This window comes from Saccostrea echinata, unplaced genomic scaffold, assembly GCF_033153115.1.
Source record: "Saccostrea echinata isolate AGI-Se365-2 ecotype Australia unplaced genomic scaffold, CSIRO_AGI_Sech_v1 ptg000024l, whole genome shotgun sequence".
NCBI classification, from domain to species: Eukaryota; Metazoa; Mollusca; class Bivalvia; order Ostreida; family Ostreidae; genus Saccostrea; species Saccostrea echinata.
In genome coordinates, this window is record NW_026889773.1 from 2,203,285 (window position 1) to 2,225,691 (window position 22,407).

Consider the following 22,407-nt stretch of genomic DNA (forward strand, 5'->3'; position numbering starts at 1 on the left):
ACAGGAAAGAGCCTAATTTGATATAGGAAGAGATGTCATTAAATTTCGAGAGTGTGGCATGGTTTACTTATCATTTCAAACATATTTATAAGCCTCTTCTATATTGTGGGGCGATTACTTTTTATTTATTTATGTATTTATTTATTTATTTATGTGTGTGTGTGTGTGTGTGTGTGGGGTGTGTGAGGGTATGTGTGTGTGTGTGTGTGTGTGTGTGTGAGAGAGAGAGAGAGAGAGAGAGAGAGAGAGAGAGAGAGATTTGTTCTAAGTGGCAATGAAGTAAATTGAAATTGAAGCTCATTAATTAGAGCACAAGTTTTATTTCTGTTTGAGTCCCGGCATACGCGAACTATAGGTTTTTGAACAAATTATATTGGAAAAAAAAAACTCAAAACATAAATTGAAATTGTTCACATTTCACTGCTCAGTTTAAGATTTATACATATGAATTACTTGTTGTTATAAATTTTTCTCATTCTAGAGCTAGTGATTGGGTTTTGAAACTCTGACCTGACGTTAAAGTAATTCTATACTTTGATATGTTGTTGGAATTTCGTGGGAACTGATTGTGCTCCATTATTAGCCGACCCTTCTTATGAAGCAGATGTCATTTAAAAAAAATCTATATGAGAAGATGAAAACTCTTGCCTTTAATTCGACATTTAGATATATATCACCGACATTTTTATCAATAAAGAACAATTGCTTTCATTTAAGAAATAAAGTCCGCGTTATCGTGAATGTTGCAGGATAACCTCCGAGGTCGAGAAATGTTGTCTGAAATATAAAAGCCGAGGCGTTAGCCGAGGCTTTTATATTTCAGACAACATTTCGAGACCGAGGAGGTTATCCTGCATCATTCACGACAACAAGGACTTTATTTCTATTCTACTAACGGCTCTAAAATACAGTTGATCGTTTTCTCTATAGAGAAACGAATTAGGTCACCATGTCGCAATTTCGCTGTTCCATTTAACGCCAAAGGGTCAATCGATTGCATAAAATGCAGACGATTTCAGCTTTTGTTGGATTAAAAATATCCTTTAATTATTTATAAATTTGCTTGTAACATATGTTGATTAATTTTTATGAATGAAAAATAATAAAACCAGTTGTCTATTTCATTGATTTATCAGTAAAATCACGGGAGTGTAAATGTTGGGAGGTCCGTAGAACAGCCCCACTTGGCTATAAAAACGGATATTTTTCAGCTGTTTCAGGCAATACATACGTTTAGACTGCGGAAGACGACACATCGATATGGTCTAAATAAGTATTAGATTATACAGTAAAATATTTATTTCAACTGTACAGATTTGACATGTGTTTCTGATCTGATAATTTTTTGATGACGTTCGTGATTTATTGGAGAATAATGTCCGCGGCATTTCTTTGATCTCGGCAGTAATCGTAGTAGAATTGTAAATATATACAACCTGTCCTTGGGTTGTACTTTAATTGTCTAACAGGTTTCATACTGATTGTTAGGTCATATAGTTTTTATACTAATATTACCCAGTTTACCTGTTCAATACGGCGGGTGTGACCTGTCGACAGGGGATACTTACTCCTCCAAGGCACCTAGACCCAATTTTACAAAAGAACTTACTACCAACACCAAAAACTTCTGCTGATTGTAAAATCTTGCAGAAATTAATCATTTTGTTAATAGTTTCTTGAGTCAAAATATTTTCATAATTCTTCTTTAGAAAAAAAAAGATTATTTTCAGACTATTTTCAGACAACAGGCATTCACAAATTAAATGATTTTTTTTGTTTTTTTCGTATGATATTTTGTAAAATAGACCCCATGATTTATAGTGTTTCCACCTGTACACGTGTTCCTGTTAATGTTTACCAGGATGTATGAGACTGATTGTCTCCCTTTTCATTGATATGATAAAGTGTACTGAATGTGAAAATAATTAATTTAAAAAAACCCAGTCATTACCCTCACGAAGTTTTAGAAACTATTAGCATCTATATTTATAGAGGAAATATCGTTGAGAACTACTTTATTACATCAAGGAAAATTGAAATAAAGACACTTAACTTATAACTCAATTTAATCAAAAAGTTCATATGGTAAACCACATCTATCTGCTTATAGATATGGAATCTGATGCTGTTATTTCGTTATCAATGAAGAACAATTTATTTCCCCATCCTGGGAAAAAAAATTGTCATCTCTGAACTAAAACTATCATGTATATGGTGTTTATAGGATAAAATGTAACTTTTCCTTAGTCAAAACATTAGGCTTCTATTGTCAAAGTTTTATATTCAAGGTGAAAATGGCATCGTTTTCGTAATATATATATATATATATATATATATATATATATATATATATATATATATATATATATATATATATATATATATATATATATATATATATATAAAGCGAAATATTGTCCTAAAGCTGTTTTTGAAATCGGACAACTTCATCCCTAAATAATTACAGATGGTCATCTGATCCTCTTCTTATTTATTTGTAAGTATCCACTAACTTTTAAAGCACTTAAAGGAACATGTGATGTAATTAAAACACGACAGCAATTCCGTGTTAATAAGAGACATCGCACGAGGTGCCATTCATAGTTGTTTATTTCCTTATACTTATAAATGCTTAAAAATCGTTAACCCAGATCTAGTGGGCATTTATTAAATCAACGAATGTTAAGAGGATAATTATCAGTCACCGTTTCTTCTAAAATTGTAATTTATTTTTGTGCGTTAAAAATTATCTTATTTTCCCAAACCTAAATGTAGTTAAAATGGATATTTTTCCTCTTCCGTGTACAATTATCATTATTTTCCTTCTTTTATTAATAAGTGTTGTTTACAGTACATATATTTACAAAATACCGGTAATTCTTGTAGAATTGTATTTATAATGTGTTTAAAGTGAAAATTAAACGAACAGTGATCAATCTTATAAATACAGTAAACAAAACAAATCGTGAGCAGGCAAAAACACGGACCCCTAGGAACACCAGAGATTGGATCAGGTGCCAAGGGGAAGAAGCATCTCCTGTCGACCGGTCAATGATTAAAAACTTCTTCAGAAACTATTACCGGTGTTGTATAGTAGGACATTCCCCATAGCCCGCTCCCCCGAAATTTATACATGTACTCTAGAGTACTTCTTCCCCAGAGGGGAAATCTCACACTACAGTCAAATTAATTTTCCCCTCTATCTTTCTCTGAGTACGACCTCCCCTGTTTTATTTATTATTAAATCATTTAAACTCTGTTTGGGGTAAAATTTTAAATAAAAGTCAACTAATTTTTTAATGGAAATATGAGTGTTTTTGACTCAGGGGTTGTTAAATTTAGTATGAAATCTTAAAACATGCAATTCAAAGTCTCAATCCAAAATTTTAACTCATAGGAAATCTTAGAATTAGTCACTCAAAAAATCGCAATACTCGATATCTCTCGCAGCGGTACATGTTTGTACAGCGTATTTTAAAATGCATATGTATGTCAGGCTACCTAAGTATTTGATACTTTGTTGCCCTCTGAAAGCCCAGTAATTTATTTATGAGTGGATCCTTTTTACAAAGAGTGCGTGAGAAAATTCTAAAATTTATCTTGATGAAAGATTCCATATACCATTTTGTGAAAATTTGAATCTAGTAGTTCTTCAAAGTGAAAAAAAAAAAAAAAAAAAAAAAAAAACAACAAACAAACAAACAAACAAACAAACCAAAACCCAACAATACAAGAAACACTGCTTTTGCAAGCCGAAGTATAAGTGTGGCCCTTCTCTACAACAGGTGCGTAATATTGGATTTGAAAGCAAATTTAAAGAGCAAATATTCTTTTAAAGTTCTGCAATATTTCATTTTTTTTTTTTTAGAAATAAATGACCCATTTTAGTTCCATGGCAACGGCAGATATTTGAACACCAGAAACTTGGAGAGACACTTACATAAATCAAATGAATATTATGTAAACAATTTGGAGAAAAAAACTCATTTCAAATAAAATTCAGTATAAATGATGATTGGCTTTTCTTTCATTACTTTATTGTTATCATTCATTGCTTACTCAGTCTACATGCCAAATACTAGTAAGTGCAACTCTTATGAACATCTCTATAGATTCATTCATTGCTTACTCAGTCTACATGCCAAATACTACTAAGTGCAACTCTTATGAACATCTCTATAGAATCATTCATTGCTTACTCAGTCTACATGCCAAATACTACTAAGTGCAACTCTTATGAACATCTCTATAGAATCATTCATTGCTTACTCAGTCTACATGCCAAATACTAATAAGTGCAACTCTTATGAACATATCTACAGAATCAGTTAGAAAAAGTCAGGGGAAAGATGGTTGCTGTTTGTTTTCTTAGATATTCATTTCGGTATTTTTAATTTATTTTTTCCAAATTTATCCGGTCAGTAAAATACACTAAACAGGACAAAAACATAAGATTACAATGCTTGTATCTGTATAATATCTTCTTTATGAAATTTAACAATCGTATGCTTTTTCTTTGAGTTATGTATGACTTGTTCCTCGATCATGATTTTCTAACATACATGTAACTGTATGGTCTGTTAATCAAACGTCTTGGATCTTCTTTTTCTAAGTCTTCCTTTACATCCGGTGTAATAATACTGAATACTGCAGTACTTGTTTTCACTTCTCTTCTTCTGAACTCAAATCGTCATTTAACAACGAATGAACAAAACTATTAAGGTCGATCTTCCTCCTTAACTCTGGGACTAGTCACCAGATTATTAGGAAGGGATTTTGCTATACAAGTGTCTTCTGTGTCTTTTTTTTTCTTGCTTCACTGCGTCATGCTTTAACTGGTTTTCCAAAACATCATGGCATAGACTGTACGAGTGTGGCTTTAATTTTTTGTTTTCACTCACACTCTTCAAATTGCGTGGAAAAGTCAAAAATTTGCAATTTCCACCAAGATTTGAAAATTCATGTTGTAACCGACCTTCATAGAAATCAACATCGTCCTGAAGGTCATTACATACAATTCCTCCCTCCTTATATAACGACACAGGAAAGCTTGCATTCACTTTAAGATTAACATGGTCATATTCAGTTTCAAATGAATATTTTTCATACAAATTTGTATTTCTCGTAACATGACTAGGTTAATTCTTTGGATATCTTTTTTTCTTTTATATCCACGCCTGCCTCTGCACAGAAACTGCCGATTTGGGAATAACGTATTTCTGTATATGGATCGTCACCTTGTCACATTGTTGTGTTGGGATGAGAGTGGAAACTCAAACATTTCCTTATTGGGAATGATGCTGTAAGTTTCTGTCTGTAAAAGATGAATTCAAGTGTTCCAAACTTTGACACTGTAATTCATTTATAAACACAATAATAAAACTTCAGGGTACAATCTAAAAAGGAGACATGTAGTTACTGGTGAAGTCAATATAGTTGAAAATGAAGACATAAACGCAATCATCTTAAAAGGTCCTAAATACAGGGAGCATCGATCTTTCAATTTGCGATAGAACTTCATTTCTATTATGAATTCTGTCGAAGATTATGCCAGACGTTGGGCTAAATGTGAAAAGGAAGAACGTTTTATCAGAATGGATTAAGTGTTTTTTTTTTTTTTTTTTTTTTTTTTTTAGAAATATGTTAAAGAATCGTATGAGAAATTTAAAAGGCAATTAACAAACCATCTATCCTTCTGTTTTCATTAAATCGAAGGGGATAAAGGAATTTAAAAGATTGCATGACCAACTTATTCAATACTCATGAGCTTGCTAAATCTAGAGGGTTCGTGTTTTATGCCCTGTTCACACTGTACTGTTCACACTGTACTGTTTGTAGATTTTTATGAGGTCGATTACTGTTCGTAATCTTCACCTTCTCATTAAAAATCATTTTAATCCATTTTTTAAAGATCTGCATAACATTTACAGATCCATTTCAACTCTAGATAGGAAGACGTCTTTAAATTACAGTACAAATATTCAGTATTGATGATTTACTTTTCTATTAAAATGTATATTTTATTGTTATCATTCATTTCTGCATGTTTATTCAGTTTACACGTCAAACACTACTCAACTCTTATGAACGCCTCTAACAGTTAGAAAAAGTTAAGAGAAAACGATGTTTTCTGTATGTTTTCTCAAATGTTCAGAACACAATCATAAGATAAGAATGCATGCATTTATGTAATATTAATTATCTTCTTTATGAAAATAAGCAGTAGTATTCGTTTTCTTTGAGTTATGGATGACTTGTTCCTCATGATTTTTTAACACAACTGTATGGTCTGTTAATCAAACGTCCCGGGTCCTCTTCTTCTAAGCCTTCCTTTACTTCCGGTGTAATGATATTAAATACTGCAGTACTTGTTCTCACTTCTTTCGTATTCAATTCATCATTTATCAACGAATGAACAAAACTGTAAGGCCGAGCTTCCTCCTTAACTTTGGAATAAGATGCATTCACCAGATTTTCAGGAAGGAATTTTACTACACAATTCTCTTCTTTGTCAGTTTTGTCTTGATCATCCTCTAACTCGTTTTCCGAAACAACATGCCATAGACTGTATGAGTGTGACTTTAATTTATTGTTTTTAGTCACCCTCTTCAAATTGGGAGGTAATGTCAAAGACTTGCAACTTCCATCATGATTTGGAAATTCTTTTTGTGACCGACCTTTATCAGGGAGAACAACATTTTCCTGAACGTCAGTAGATACTATTCCTCCCTCCTTATGTAACGACCCAGGAGAGCTTGAATTCATTTTTAGATTCACATGGTCATATTCAGTTTCAAATGAACATTTTTCATACAAATTTGTGCTTCTCGTAATACGTCGAGGTTCTGTTGATATCTTATTGCCTTTGTCGTTTATATCCACGCCTGCTTCTGCACAGAAACTGCCGATTTGGGAATAACGTATTTCTGTATAAGGATCGTCACCTTGACATTGTTGTGTTGGGATGAGCGTGGAAAGTTCAAGGTGTCCTTCCTGGGGATGATGCTGTAAGTTTCTGTCTGTAAAAAATGAATTCATGTGCTTCAAACTTTGATATTGTAATTCATTTAACACAATAATAAACCTCCAGGGTACAGTCTAAATGGGAGAACGGTTGCTATTTATTCTGCTTTTAAACATACACTTAATTCTGCCAAGTATACCAAACCTAGTGTTGTCAAAACTGGTCCGTTCTAATCCCACCTCTCTCATGAGGTAAACTAAAACCAATCATTGCATCAAATGGATTCATCATACTACATGTAAGTATCTGAAGATGCACTACATTTATACTCACCTGGGAAAAATCAAGAATATACCAACAAAAGAGTCGACCAGAGTCATCTTAGGGTATAATGTTAGACAGGGGAACTTCATCTTAGGGTATAATGTTAGACAGTGGAACTAATGGAAGCTCTCATCAAAAAAAAAAGCGATAAAAGATCTATCAGATACCAAGAAGTGGCTTAGAAATTTCTGGATATAGGAAGCTTTTGTCTTCAGACAGGTGTAAAATCTGTCAAGATTACGTCAGCACTTCTTAACAATTTTAGCACATCTTTACAATTTTAATACACCAACCCTTACAATTTTAGGACATTTTAACAACATCTATGCTGACCTTTTTAATTCTAGCACATTTTTGCAACATTTCTGCTGATCTTTACAATTCTAAGAGTCGCCCGCGTGGCGCAGTGGTTATAGCGTCTGCCCTAGAGTCGCGGAGTAAGGAGTTGATCCTTACGTCGCGGGTTCGAACCCCACTGTGGGACGTGGAGTCCGGTCCTTCGGATAAGACCGTATAAACCGAGGTCCCGTGTCGCAGTAGGTGCTGGCACGAAAAAGATCCCTCACTGCTCAATGGCCGTAAGTACCGAGTATAGGACAAAATTTGCAGCTCTCCACCGGCTAGTGGTGGCGTCTCCATATGAGTGAAAAATTCTCGAGAGGGACGTTAAACAAAATGCAAACAAACAAACAAACAAACAATTCTAACACATTTTTACATCTCTGTCGAGGAGTTAAGAAAAGCAGCAGCCATTATCTGCTACCAATACTGCATCTTCATGTATACTATGATTTCATCAATCCATGCATTAACTTTATTTATAAGGAAAAACGACAAATCAAATTCACCTGGCTCTAAACGGGAAAATAAAATCCTCTGGATTCCCTTTGGAGCATTCTTCTTAAGTTTCCGACTAAAAAATGAAACAAATTTATTTCTTGAAAAAGGTAGTAAAGTTTAAAATCTGGGATGTATATATATATATATATATATATATATATATATATATATATATATATATATATATATATATATATATATATATATATATATATATATATATATATATATATATATATATAACATGTTTATTTCAGTTTTGGTAATGAGACATTGTATTTAGATTTAAGGAATTTTGTTGATGGAATACATTTACTGTAAATATAGAATATGTTAAATAATACCATGATAAACAAAAGCATGATAGTACCGAGAACGGAAGTACAGAAAACATCCAATCAGAACGAGTGTTGTTAAAGATCCAATCAGTGAACAGCTTACAGCTAACCAGGTGGCATCATGCTGATTAACAATTTCATATTGGTCATGACGTCCTGCTGGGTACATACTGGAAGTTATTATGGTTTGCATATCTGTCGTTTTATTTGACCATTCAAAAACATTTGATGGTTTAAGACTGGATGTATTCCTAGTTTGCCAGTCTTTAGTTTTATCCAACCAATCCAAAGAAGTAGACTTTCGATGCCTTTTATCCGTTGTGTTCTCAGACCAATTATCTGTAGTGCTACCTCTAGTGCATCCTGTAACATAATGACAGTCATGGGCTTTGCACTTACAGGGAGATTGACACAGCCGTCCGTAAAATCCTGACGGACAAGTCTGATTACAGTTCCATCCAATAGAACCATGTAGACATTCTAGAGTAATTAATTAGATGTTAATGCATTATGTAGAACAATAATATGAGAGCTTTTGCGGCAATAACTATGGAAGATCTTTTTTAAATACAGTTCATGAATGCAGCAAGCACCTCTCACGGAAGAACTCTAATTCCATGGTAGTTTTATGCAGTCAGAGTGATCTGCCCTCAGACGTTATATAGAATTAACGGGAATATATAGTGAATGAGACAATTTAATTCATAATTAGTAAAAGTATTTTAAGCATTATACATGACCAAGATAAGTAATTGAGTATATTATTGCCATATTTTCCTATTATAAGTAAACAACAGTGATTTCTGATCACCGATCACTGATACTTCAATGTCTTTGAACATTTTTCCTTGGGAAATATAGCAGATATCGTATGTTGAAATTGAACTAGATTAACTCAGTATGTACACCTTAAATGGTATAATTTTCTCTATTTATCCCCCCCCCCATTTTTTATTAGTGTTTAGAGCTTCCTTTAAAGGACGATGATATCTGTCTAAAGATTTTTATTAATAGAGCGGTATATGCTAACTACATTTACAAATATCTACATTTGTTCGATGTTTTACTAAACATTCATCTCTAGCTCAAAAGTACTGAGGTTGAGTAATAAAATACTTCGTTTAAGAATGTATTTGGTGAACAAGGAAAGGCATTTCTTAAAATAATTAGTTTTTTTCTATTGTTTGCCAATAAAAACCACTCGCAAGTAAAACATACCGTTGCAGCTCTTAGTCTTTGGGTTTAGATGCTGATTATAACAGCATGGGTTGCCCTGCCTATACAATCAAAGATACAGTATCAAATAATAGATATTTTGCGAAAAGAGTGCTATTCCAATAATCATTTCTTATTTTGTGTAAGTAAGTTTTGTCGTATTTTAATAAAAGATGCATGCATAACATATTACCTTTTACAATCTGTAGTCATCGATGATGCTGTCAGAACAGTGAGAAATATTGTTTCCTATTTAAGATAACAACATATATGACTTACTGAACTTTACAGGACGGAAATCTACTCTTAAATAACAAAGAGATAGACGGAAAAATATCACATGTTTTAACGAATTGCATGTATTGTAAATTTAAGGTTAGAAGTGACAATTGATATGTACCAAAAGTATAATTCTGTCATATGAAGTCTTTAATTCCTCTGTCTTTAAAACATTTTTTTCTTTTCAAGCCTCAAAGTTTATGTGTAGCATTGTGTTCACCACCACATGTGTTATTACTAAAGTTACATGTTTATGAATGACCCCCCTGTTTTGTATATATCTTTTCGTCATTTACAAAATAAATGACATTATTCATTCTAATACATGTGTTCTCATTTCGCCTGCTTTGAGCAAAAAACGAGCTCAGTCTCCTTGGCAAGGTTATACAAACTAAGGAACATAAATGTAGTTAAAATAACATAAGTTTGAGGTTGGATGGATCACTGTTCGATACCAGCACCTTTCCGTTTGCTACATAATAAATTTAGAAGTAGAACAAACATATTATTTCCATCAAATTTACAAAACATGCATAAAAAAGCAATTCCAACCACACGAGTTATTTATTTTACTACTTTATTTTCTGATGCCATTCATAATAAACCTAAATAAACCCAATGCTCAAAACAACGACAGTAAGACCAACATGGTTAAATATCATCACTAAACACAAAATTGTAGATTAGCCGTCTACCAAACACGTATTTTTATATTTTATTATCCAGATTTGACCATTCAAATATGACAAAAAGCCAACGGAAACTCTCCTGAATTCTACTCACCACTGTATGTTTTCTTATGTTATTTATAATCAACTGAAATGAATACCTAATGCTAAAAATTCAAATCAACGATCAGTAAAAAAAACACCCATCCTTCCAAAGAGATGCTTTAAGATTATGAAAATCATTTCATACTTATTTTTATAAGTTATTGCCGAGCTTAACTGAATACATAATGTGAAATAAAATGAGTAATACTTACCTGTTGCAGCAATTACTGATAGGATATAGATACTGATGGAAGCTGCAATTGGATTGCCCTGCCTGCAAAATTCTTTATTATTATTCATTAAAATTAAAGAATAAATCCTCCAAATGAGAAGTATTCTCGTATTCCGTTCTGACTTACTACAGTGTATAAAAGCGAATTTTGTTATCTTTCAGAGTTACAATAAATGTTGCATATCATATTACCTTCTACAGCCCGCAGTCCTTACTGCTGTCATCGTTTTAGAACAGTCAGATGTATACGTGAAAGTCTCTCCGTATTCAAACAATAATGTACGACTTTATCCAGCGTTAGCGCAATATTAAAATTTTTCTGGACAATGACACAATGAAAGTCAATAATTTACAGTGGTCAATTCAATACTTATATTTACATTTATTAATTTCATAGTACATTGTAGATTGATAAAATATCACTGCTTTCAATACATTATGTCTATCTAATATAATACACCGCAAGTGTATAGCCTGGAGCGGCCGTTACAAACGTAAGAGTGAATTTTGATTTTCGTTTATATTGCCGCATTTCTAGGACGTTCAAAATTGTGACGTCAAAATAGAATCAATACTTTAACCTTTTGACCTCCCCGTCCATGATTTGTTGTTTTGAATGCCGAAGCTTCCAAAACACTTTAGAAGGAAAATACATATGGAATGTAAACAGGCGCTAATCTAGAAATGTTTCAAAGAGGGGGGGGGGGGTGAAGAGGAAATGAGAGTTGTAATAACGTACGTTTACATAGTTAATATAAACGACAACTAAATAAGAATACTACAGGGACGAAGAATCGTTTTTGAAAGTGGGGGACCAGCCAGGAAAAAAAATCTGGATTACTTGAAAAATTTTGACAAAAATGGAAAATAATTCTCTGAACCCGAAAATCCTATTTCGTGGGGGTGGGGTGGGGGTGGTGGTGGTGGTAGGTTCCTTGTTTTTACAACCGAATTCTCTTAATACATTACTACATAGCCTTTCAAAGAAGGTAACCCCCTCTAGATCCACCACTGGTAAATATTGAATGATATTGCTTACCGAACAGAAAACAGTAAAAATACTCTTAATCAAATGTATATGTTGAATTTGAGGAAATTCTTTTTTTTTTAATGGAAAAGTAATGATTAGCAAGAAAATATACTGTACACATCAACTTCTAACACTATCCTATGAAAATATGGAAAATTTGACAAATCCATTGATGTATTTTCATGCTGAAATTTCTCGAATTCGAGAATAATCTGAAATTCTTTAAGATCAGCTAAGAATAAAAATTTGAATAGATATAACAAGAAAATGTATTGTACATCAATTTCTAACAATATCCAATGAATATAATGTGGAACATTTAACAAATTCCTATAATTTCACGGAAAGGATTTAAAATCTGTAAGAAATTATACAACTTCGTATCAAATTAAGAAGAGTGTCAGATATATATTCTTCATCACATTTACTAAACATGCGTATTAGGTTCGATCAAAAAACCAATAATTTTTGTTTACTACATAAAAGAGTTCAAAACAAGACTGGAAAACATCATATAAAACAAGTAATCTTTCTGTTATCATTTTTTACGCCAATTAGCATTTGAATTATCTATATATATATTTTTTATATATTTTAGCTACCAACTTTACCAAATCGAATATGGCAAAAAGTTAAAATAAAAACTTTCTTTCACTCTACACAAACACTGCGAATGATACTAATTTTATTTAAAAAAAACAGTTGTGTTAATACAATCCTTAAAATTCAAAATAAGGATTGGAAAGAAACATCTTCAAAATTCTTAACATAGAAATCCTTTTAAATTATTAAAATCATTCACAATTAACATTAAAATTATATGTTACCTGTAGCAGTGTGAAGGCAGAAGACATTGTCAAAGAGCTGCTTATATACTGTAACAGCTCCCCGTATTTACATGAAATCAGACTATTCAAATTGACCAATAAGAACACAGCACTAGTTTTAATTCCTTTTATTTCATAGAGCATAAAATTATATTATTATGAGAAATGTCTGATAAAAAAAATGAAATGTAATTTTGTTTAGGGAGTGATTAAGATTTATAAGGAAAGTAGTACTTTTTTGCTCTTTTATAGCTCTCCTATATTTTGCACTTCAAATAGAAAAGAAAAAAAGAATTAAAAGGAGTTAAGCTGCATGCGATTCATTGTATCTTTAATACATTGAGAGTCTATGTAGAGTTCAGAAAAGTCCAAAATGAGTTTCCTCCCGAGTCCAAAAGTGATCTTCCTGGTTTATATTAAGCATTGATATTTATAATACGTACAAAAATACCAGTTGCTCTGAATAGTATTGAGAAAAAAAAAAACTACTAGCCTTACTTCTTTGCTGATTTATCAATTTCAAGTTGGTACGCTGACACAAAATGAAGCAAATCATTTTTGCATTTGAAAGCAATACTTTTAGGTTATGAATTATACAAAGCGTAAATGATAAAAGGCTTTGCTGTATGCCGAAGGTTTGATTGTTTTCATTTTTTTTTCTTCAGAAAACAATGCAAAGAAATCCATGCATCTTTAAATGTCGAGGATTATTTATAACTCATCTTTTAAAGATCACTGTGATATTTTCTTATTCATTCCCAGTTCAGAAACACTGACATGTATGTTTTACTTCTATTTTTATTTCAGATTTTAAGATTTTTCTTTTAAAATTCAACTCTAAGACTCATACACTAAACAGATAAAAAACTCATCCAAAACCTTGTATTTGTCTTTGCAATATCAGTTCTTTTAAAAGTGTTTTCTGACAAAATGAATTCTTTTAAATTGTTCTTCATTCTACCAACTTTTTAACAAAGCTGTATGGTATTCTTTATCAAAAGCATCCTTTACTTCTTGTTTTGCAATACTGATATCTACTGATATCTTCATCTTTTGATTTCCCTCTTTCTTTTGGATTGGATTCATCATGACAACAAATTAACAAAACTATAGGGTCGGCTTTTACTTTTGGATCAGATGCTGACACGTTATTTTCTGAAACTATTTCTACACAGTTCTCCCCCTCGTCGTTTATTTCTTGTCCACAGTATAACAAACTTAAGCATCATTATGGTATATACTTTTAGAAGCTTTATTGTTTTCACCTACTCTTCTCAGATAGGAAAGTAATGCAAAAGATTTGGGGATTTCATTTTGGTTTAGAATTTTATTTTGCTCTCGATCTTCCTCTGACAGAATGACTTGACCTTTAATTAACTTCTTCCGCCTTTTGTAATAACTCAGGAAAAATTGATTTTACATTAAGATTAACATGGTCATATGCAGGTTCAAATGAACATTTTTCATACAATTTTGAACTTCTGAAACACCTTTGGGATCCTTGAAAATCATTTGCCTTTTTCTTTAGTGAAAATTGTATTTTCACATGTTTCTGCACATGTAACGCCGATTTTTGAAATCCGTCTATGCATGATCTTGACACCTGTGTGTTGGTTGAGCGGGGATAACTCGAATTGTCTTTCTCTGAAATTTTGTATGTTTCTGTCTGTAAAATATGAATATTTACATTCCAAGCTTGATACTTAAACTTCCCTTAATGATAAAATACATGTCGGGGTTACATAATCCAGAAAAAAAAATAATGATAGCAAGTATATTTATCTTTTTTTAAATCTCGATCTTTTATGTAACACACCAAGCTTCGCTAAACAAATTCAATCTATTCAAACATGTTACATAGATTATATGTATTACGTAATAATATACAGAGAATTTTACGCAATGTATAAATATATAATGTGCAGTTTTTCTTCCAATAACCAAAAAATTGCTCATAAATACGTAACAGCTGTTTTAACAACTTTTCATAAGCGTACTGAAACGTAACATTAACAAAAGGTGACATGTGATCAACACGTTAATAGAATACGTTAGATCCTTTTTTCATGGTTACGCATATCTACACCGTAGGGTTCTTAAACGTAATCATTAAAAAAAATCTATCGATTCTAAAACAACCGTGCCGTACCCCTGGGTCGAGGCCTCTGCTGGTGAAGTGTTAGTCCCCGACGGTCTCTACAGCCCAGTAATCTAGTACTTCGATACTAGCTTGAAAATACGGGTATATACTTAACTGCTGTGGTAAAGCCTATTTGGCTCTATTCTTTGGTACCTTTTTCAGCTCTTCCCAGTCTTTTTTATTTCAATATTTTGGATTTCCAGCGTTTCGGTTCGGGCATCACTTAAGAGACATAATTTGTCGAAATGCGCATCTGGTGCATCAAAATTGGTACCGTATATGATTTACATTACCCCTGGGTCGAGGCCTCTGCTGGTGGACTGTTAGTCCCCGAGGGTCTCAACAGCCCAGTAACCTAGTGCTTCGGTACTAGCTTGAAAATACGGATATATATTTAATTGCTGTGGTAAAATTAGAAATTTATTTCCAAATTAAGGATTATTTCCCTCATGCAAAAACTCTTATCCTTGGACGTATTTGGCTCCAGTCTTTGTCACCTTTTTTCAGGTTTTCCAAGTCTTTTTCATTTAAATATTTTGGATTTCCAACGTTTCGGCTAGAGCATCACTGAAGAGACATAATTTGTCGAAATGCACATTTGGTGCATTAAATTGGTACCGTATATGATTTACATTAATGCGTAAAAGTAGTAAAAGTTTGTATAGAATATATAGTGAAATGACAAAAATATTTCTGTTTTCACGCTGTAGATATTAAAACAAGTTTATATATATATATATATATATATATATATATCCGGTTTATAATGTTGCGGTTGTCCACCAGGAACCCACCCTTGGCTATATAAACCCGGAATTTTATATACGTTTTATTTCAACCATAGAAGTACCAGGACGTCGAAGGGGTATCTGAATATTTAGATACTTTTCCTCTTGTGTTAACAATAACTGTTCTTCTCCTGGTAATAGGAAGTGTTGATTTGTTCGATACACAAACACCGGGAGCACTTGTCTAGTTTAAATAAATAAATAAATAAAAAAAAAAAATAATTAAAAACTTTGGCTTTACTTCCTTGTTGATGATAAATTGTTAATTGGTAGGCTAATTATACAAAATTTTGCATTTGAAATCAAAACTTTCAAGTTATAAATATTACAAAGTACTTATAAGAATTATCAGGTGATATTGTCTTCATCAAAAGCTCTTATTTATAAGAATTATGCGTACAAATTTAAACAGAAAGATAAAAAAATTAACCATTTTGAATTAAAGACTAGAATGACATTTACTTAACCACTTCAAGTTTTATATTATAACAAGTATCCATATAATGATACATGACTTAGTACTGACGAATGATTTCAATGTTACATGACTAAGTACTGACGACTGACCTTAATGTTACATGACTTAGTACTGATGACTGACCTAAATGTTACATGTCTTAGTATTGAAAACTGACCTAGATGTTACATGACTAAGTACTGACGAATGATTTCAATGTTACATGACTAAGTACTGACGACTGACCTTAATGTTACATGACTTAGTACTGATGACTGACCTAAATGTTACATGTCTTAGTATTGAAAACTGACCTAAATGTTACATGACTAAGTATTGATGACTGACTTAAATGTTACAGGACTAAGTATCGATGACTGACCTAGATGTTACATGACTTAGTATTGATGACTGACCTAGATGTTACATGACATAGTACTGACGACTGAATGTTACATGACTTAGTATTGATGACTGACCTAGATATTACATGACTTAGTATTGATGACTGACCTAGATATTACATGACTTAGTATTGATGACTGACCTAGATATTACATGACTTAGTACTGATGACTGAATGTTACATGACTTAGTATTGATGACTGACCTAGATATTACATGACTTAGTATTGATGACTGAATGTTACATGACTTAGTATTGATGACTGACCTAGATATTACATGACTTAGTACTGATGACTGAATGTTACATGACTTAGTATTGATGACTGACTAGATATTACATGACTTAGTATTGATGACTGACCTAAATGTTAAATTCTTTAGAACTGATAACTGACTTAATGTTCAAATTCTTAATTCTGAATACTTAGTATTGACAAGACTGACTTTCATATTAAAGGTTTATTCCATTCTTGTCATTGATCTTAGCCTACTCAGTCAAGTGTCACAAATACTAGTCTGATGAGTGCCTCTTATATTAACTCTTCCATCATTTAAAGAAGGTCGAAGGAAAATTTCTGCATTTAATCAGTTTCGATTGTTTATCGAGAAATAGTTCAATTATTTTTTTTAAGAAATCAACACAACACAACAATACCATTCAAGAAACGTATGCATCTACTTAATATCAAATATCTTTTTATCATTAGTATCGATATGGTTTCTAACATTGTTTCTCATTCTACCAATTTTTTAACATAGCTATATGGTCTGTTTTTCAAACTTCCTGGATTATCTCTTTCCAGATCTCCCTTTACTTCCCGTGTAACAATGCTGACAACCTCTTTTCCTGATTTCTCTCCATCATCTGAATTCAAATCATTATTGGACAATAAATGAGCCAAACTATACGGTCTACTTCCCTCCTTAACTCCGGGATCCTTTGTAGGCACTACATTGTCTGAAACTAATTCTACATAGCTCCCTTCTTTAGTATTTGTAATTTGCTCATCCTTCAAATCATTTTCTGGTTCAACATGGCATAAACTGTATGAATGTGGTTGTTTATAGTTTTCTCTAAACCTTTTCCAGTTTGGAGGCAATGTCAAAGATTTTCTACTTCCGTTATGATTGGAATTTCTTTTTGCGATTGCGATCGACCTTTATCAGACAGAATGACATATTCTAGATCTTTCTCACGTAAAACTCCCCACTTCTCTTGATGGAGCTCAGAAATGTTTGATTTCACTTTCAGATTAACATGGTCATATTCAGTTTAAATGAACATTTTTCGTACAGATTTGTATTTCTAGAAACATTTGTGGGTATTCTGGAATTCACATGGTCTTTTTTATTACTGCAATTTGTGTTCATGCATGCTGCTGCACAGGCACCACCAATCTGAGAGTTCCTTATTTCTATGTAGATATCGTCATCTTGACATTGTTGTGTTCGGGTAAGCGTGGAAAGTTCCATGTTTCCTTCTTGGACACGCTGTATGTTACTGTCTGTGAAAGATAAGTATCTCCATTTCGCATAAAGACCAAAGTTAAAAGCTCTAGGGTACATGTAGATTACTTTTAAAATTTTGCTTAACTAGAGCTGTTCTAATAAGCTATTTCACCTTTCCTCACAGGGTTAAATAAAAGATAGAATACCTAAAATACTGTGTTTATAACTTAATTCCCTTTGCCAGAAAATTGAATCTTGCTTTAACTTTAAACTGAAGCACTTTAGGTAATAATGACGGTAAGGTGGAGCATATAATACATTAATCAAAATAACATCCATATACGCATCATGTGTTCATGCAGCTTAAATTTTGTTTAGATTTCTATATGATAAGCCTGGATCATATTTAAACTTTAATATATCCTTGTGTAATAAAACTCAAATTAAAAAGCAGTTGCTTCGTCTGATGCATCCATTAAACTTAGCTTCTAAACATGCAATAGAGTTGCAAATATGGTTTGGAAGTCACTTGGAAAAAGCCATAAATTAACCTAAATTGAGTGTCAATTAAGGATTAATGGTAAGATGCAAAATTGGAGTAATGAAATATGCATCAATAGGATATTTCATTTAAAAATAAAATAGGATAAGCACAATGTGATGACATGTCCAGTTAACTCTACACAAACAAAGGGGGACAAAAAAGAAAGCTGTAATTTGAGAATTGTTCCAAGAACTTTGCTCAGAAGTTTAAAAGAACAGGAATAGGACCTACATTTCATATAAGGATTTGATATTGAAAATTGCTGAATCCAAAAATTTAGGGTTTTTCATGTTGAGGTGAGAGTAATGTCAATATAGTTCACAAGTCATTTTTACAAGTCCTGTATCTTCATATACTAATCATTAAAAATCAGCTTATTTTAAGATACATGAAATGAAATTGAACGCACCTGGTTCTAAGTGGGAAAAAAATATTCCTCCGAATTCTTTTAGGTAATACCACACTAAGATTTCGCCTAAAAATATCGGACAAAACTTTGCTTGTTTTTTTTTGCTTTAAGAAAGCGAGAATTGATAATTGAAGTATTCTTACAGATATAACATTTCTATATTATATTTAGTATTGCATTTAATTCAAAGGACGTATTTTCAACATTTTCAAAAAAATTACATTATAATTTTACGTTAACATTCAGTAAGTTTAATGATAACGTGTCAGAGGCATAATATTTTTTGTAGTTTACCAAGATCTAAAGTAGAGGAGACATCCTATGAAAAAAAGTGTTGTAAGAGAACCAATCAATGAACAGCTCACAGCTACCCAAATGTCACCTTGCTGATTTTCATATTTTAAAGGATCCTTTACTGGAGATAGATTGGAAGGATGTCCAGTTTGCAGATCTGACGTTTTATTCGTCCACTCAGAAATAATAGAACGTTGTTGTGTAATTCCTCTTATTGTAGAGTTCCCAACACTGCTGATTTCTGAATAAATTAATGAAAAAATTCATTACGCAGAAAAGATTTCACAAATAATTTCTCCTTAAACATATTTTGTATTATTCTCTGTTTACATCAGGGATGCATTAAATGATGTTTATTACCTGTGGTACACCCTGTAATTCGATTGCATGAAGAGGAAGAACACTCACAGACAGACTGACACAAGCGTCCATAAAATCCTTTCTTACATTTCTGCTTACAGTTCCATCCAAATGATCCAGGTTGACATTCTAAATACAACAAACTTGAAAACTTCTCTAGCTATACTAATAAGTTAAGAATGGACAACAATATAAAATCATTTGTGTACATCTAATTGTGACAAACATTGTTCAATAATCATGTATTTAAAACATTGATTTATATATTGATTTAAAATGCTGAACTTGACGATGTTCATACTTTACCATTTTTCTCGGAAGTCACCACCGAGTAAGGATTTTCAAAATATTAAGATAAAACTGTGATCCTAGCAAAAATGATCTATACACTGATTCACAATCACAGTTACTAATTGACGGAATGTACAAAGAAGAAATGTTTAAGAAAGTTCCTCAGATAATACATACCAGTGCAGATATTACTCTTTTGGTTTAGGTATTGATTGTAGCAGCACTGGTTGTTAGATCTACAAAATTAAAGGAAGATATTACAAAATGTTCTAGAAAAGAAAACGTATTTGTAATCTTGTAATAGAACGAAATAAATGAAATCTGTGTCGAATTAGAATTAAAGATGCACTAAGAACATAATACTTGTAACAGAATGTTGACACCGTTGTTTTTGTCATCGTTTTTAAACAATGGAATGCAGACGCAGTTCTTCCTTCCATATACTGTTCATTGTATGTTAATGTTGTCAGGACGGAAAGCTACTATTAAATAATATGCTTTGAATTGAGGAAAAATGCATATCTGATTGAATTTAGCTGATTATTAATTCCAGATTTAAATGACAATTTTTATTTTCCTGGAAAGCTTATATGAACACGAAAATTTTTCAACTCTTCCGACTAAAAATATCTTTTCCTATGTCCAGCAATCGATATTCTTTACAGTTGCATTATAGTTTATGAGATTACACGTACATAGATGTGATATTTTTTTTTATTACTAATGTTTATGCTGTAGTGAATTGTCTGCTTAATAGTTGTCTATCTACATGACCGTCCTGCGGTGTCAAATTTAAAATAATATTTTCACCATGAAACGTCATAAATCATCCGGCTACTGATCTTATTTAATAAGTGTTGTATGGTTAATGATTCAACGCTAGGGTCACAACTGGTCAGATATTGGTTTGTATTAGCATTAGGACTATGAAGAATAAACATAAAATGTGAAGTGTTTGGCAAATCCTAAAATTAATTAAGCCTTTTTAACCAATAGCAAAATTTAAAAGCAAATATTCAATGAGCTTATTAAAAAGAGGATAGAATTATAAAGTCTGAAAAGGTGGTTATGACATCTAATTCAAAATATTTTACTTCATTTTAACGATTATTGAAGGAAAAGTAATTTAATTATATTTAATTTTTAGCAATTATTTAATAAGGCTATCAGGTTATGTAGATATCAAAGTATAAACTTTCAGTTGAAATTAGAATTGGTCGCTGCTACATAAGGGCATGTCAGAACAAAACCAAATTGGGCTGGTTGAAAATAGCATCATCCTCTTTGTGTAAGAGGTCATTTTCTTATAGGTGACACAAAAAGAAAACACGAAGAAAGCTTACTTCGGTTATATCTCAAAATAAATAAATGTTCATTAATGCTTAAATCATTTAGACAATGTTTTGGCTAAAAGCCAACTGATATTTTAAAAGGAATGTGAGTGTTTTCGACTCAAGAATTGTCAAATTTAGTATGAAATCTTAAAAAATATAGATCAAATCACCGAGTCTCAACCCAAAATTTTAACTCATAGGACATCATAGAATTAGTCACTCAAAAAATCGTCCGTCTCTCGCAGAGGTACTTATTTGTTAACGAATTTTAAAATGTATGTCAGGCTACCTTTAGTGATTTGATACATTGTTTGCCCTCTAAAGGCCCAATATCTTAATTATGGATGATTCCTTTTTACAGAGAGTGCGTGCTAAAAATTCTGAAATATATCTTATTGAAAGATTCCACACCCCGTTTTGTGAAAAGTCGAATCGAGTAGTTCTTCAAAGTGAAAGAAAAAAAAACAGAACCAAACAATACGAAAACACTGCTTTTGCAAGCCAAAGCATAAGTGTGTCCCCTTTACCCTAGCAGCTTAATATTGGATTAGAATGTAGAGAGCAAATACTCACTTAAATTTCTGCAAAAATTTCAAATTTTTAGAAATAAATTACCCAGTTTTAGTTCCATGGCAATGGCAGATTTTTTGGATATCTAAACACCAGAAACTAGGAGAGACATTTACATATAAATACGAGGGTTGTCCAAAAAGTTCGTGGACAATGGCGTTTTTGTCAAAATGAATGGTTCAAGATATGCTTATTGTATACCAAAATATTAGTCATAAAAATCCAAGTCGGAATAATTTGGTTTTTATTGTTTGAACTTAATATTTTTGTAAAAATCTCGGTCATTAAAGGTCGCCGATAGTGCGCACGGACCAGGGTTAAAATGCCATGAACTTTTAAATAAAGTGATCTGATTGAAATGATTATTTTCTTTTTAAAACGAGTCAAAGCTGAATAAAAATTTAATATATCACAAATAAAGCGGTTATCGCTATTTTCTGATACCGTTAGTATCGCTTACTAAATAGACAATGAAAATATTAAGTGAAAACCGCAAGAAGTATGTTTCAAAAATTGACAGAAAAAGCGACGTCGGCCATCC

General features: G+C 32.1%; 1 protein-coding gene across 1 annotated transcript; it reads right to left on the bottom strand.

Moving 5' to 3' along the window:
* Positions 1–6,185: 6,185 nt before the first annotated feature.
* LOC133191741 (uncharacterized) lies at positions 6,186–11,189 on the bottom strand. Its single transcript, XM_061327477.1, has 5 exons — positions 11,158–11,189; positions 10,946–11,007; positions 8,499–8,946; positions 8,137–8,201; positions 6,186–7,019 (listed from the first exon to the last, which is right to left on the bottom strand). The coding sequence occupies exons 1-5, from the start codon at positions 11,187–11,189 to the stop codon at positions 6,262–6,264; spliced, it is 1,365 nt and encodes a 454-aa protein (XP_061183461.1). The 3' UTR covers positions 6,186–6,261.
* Between the last annotated feature and the right edge of the window lie 11,218 nt (positions 11,190–22,407).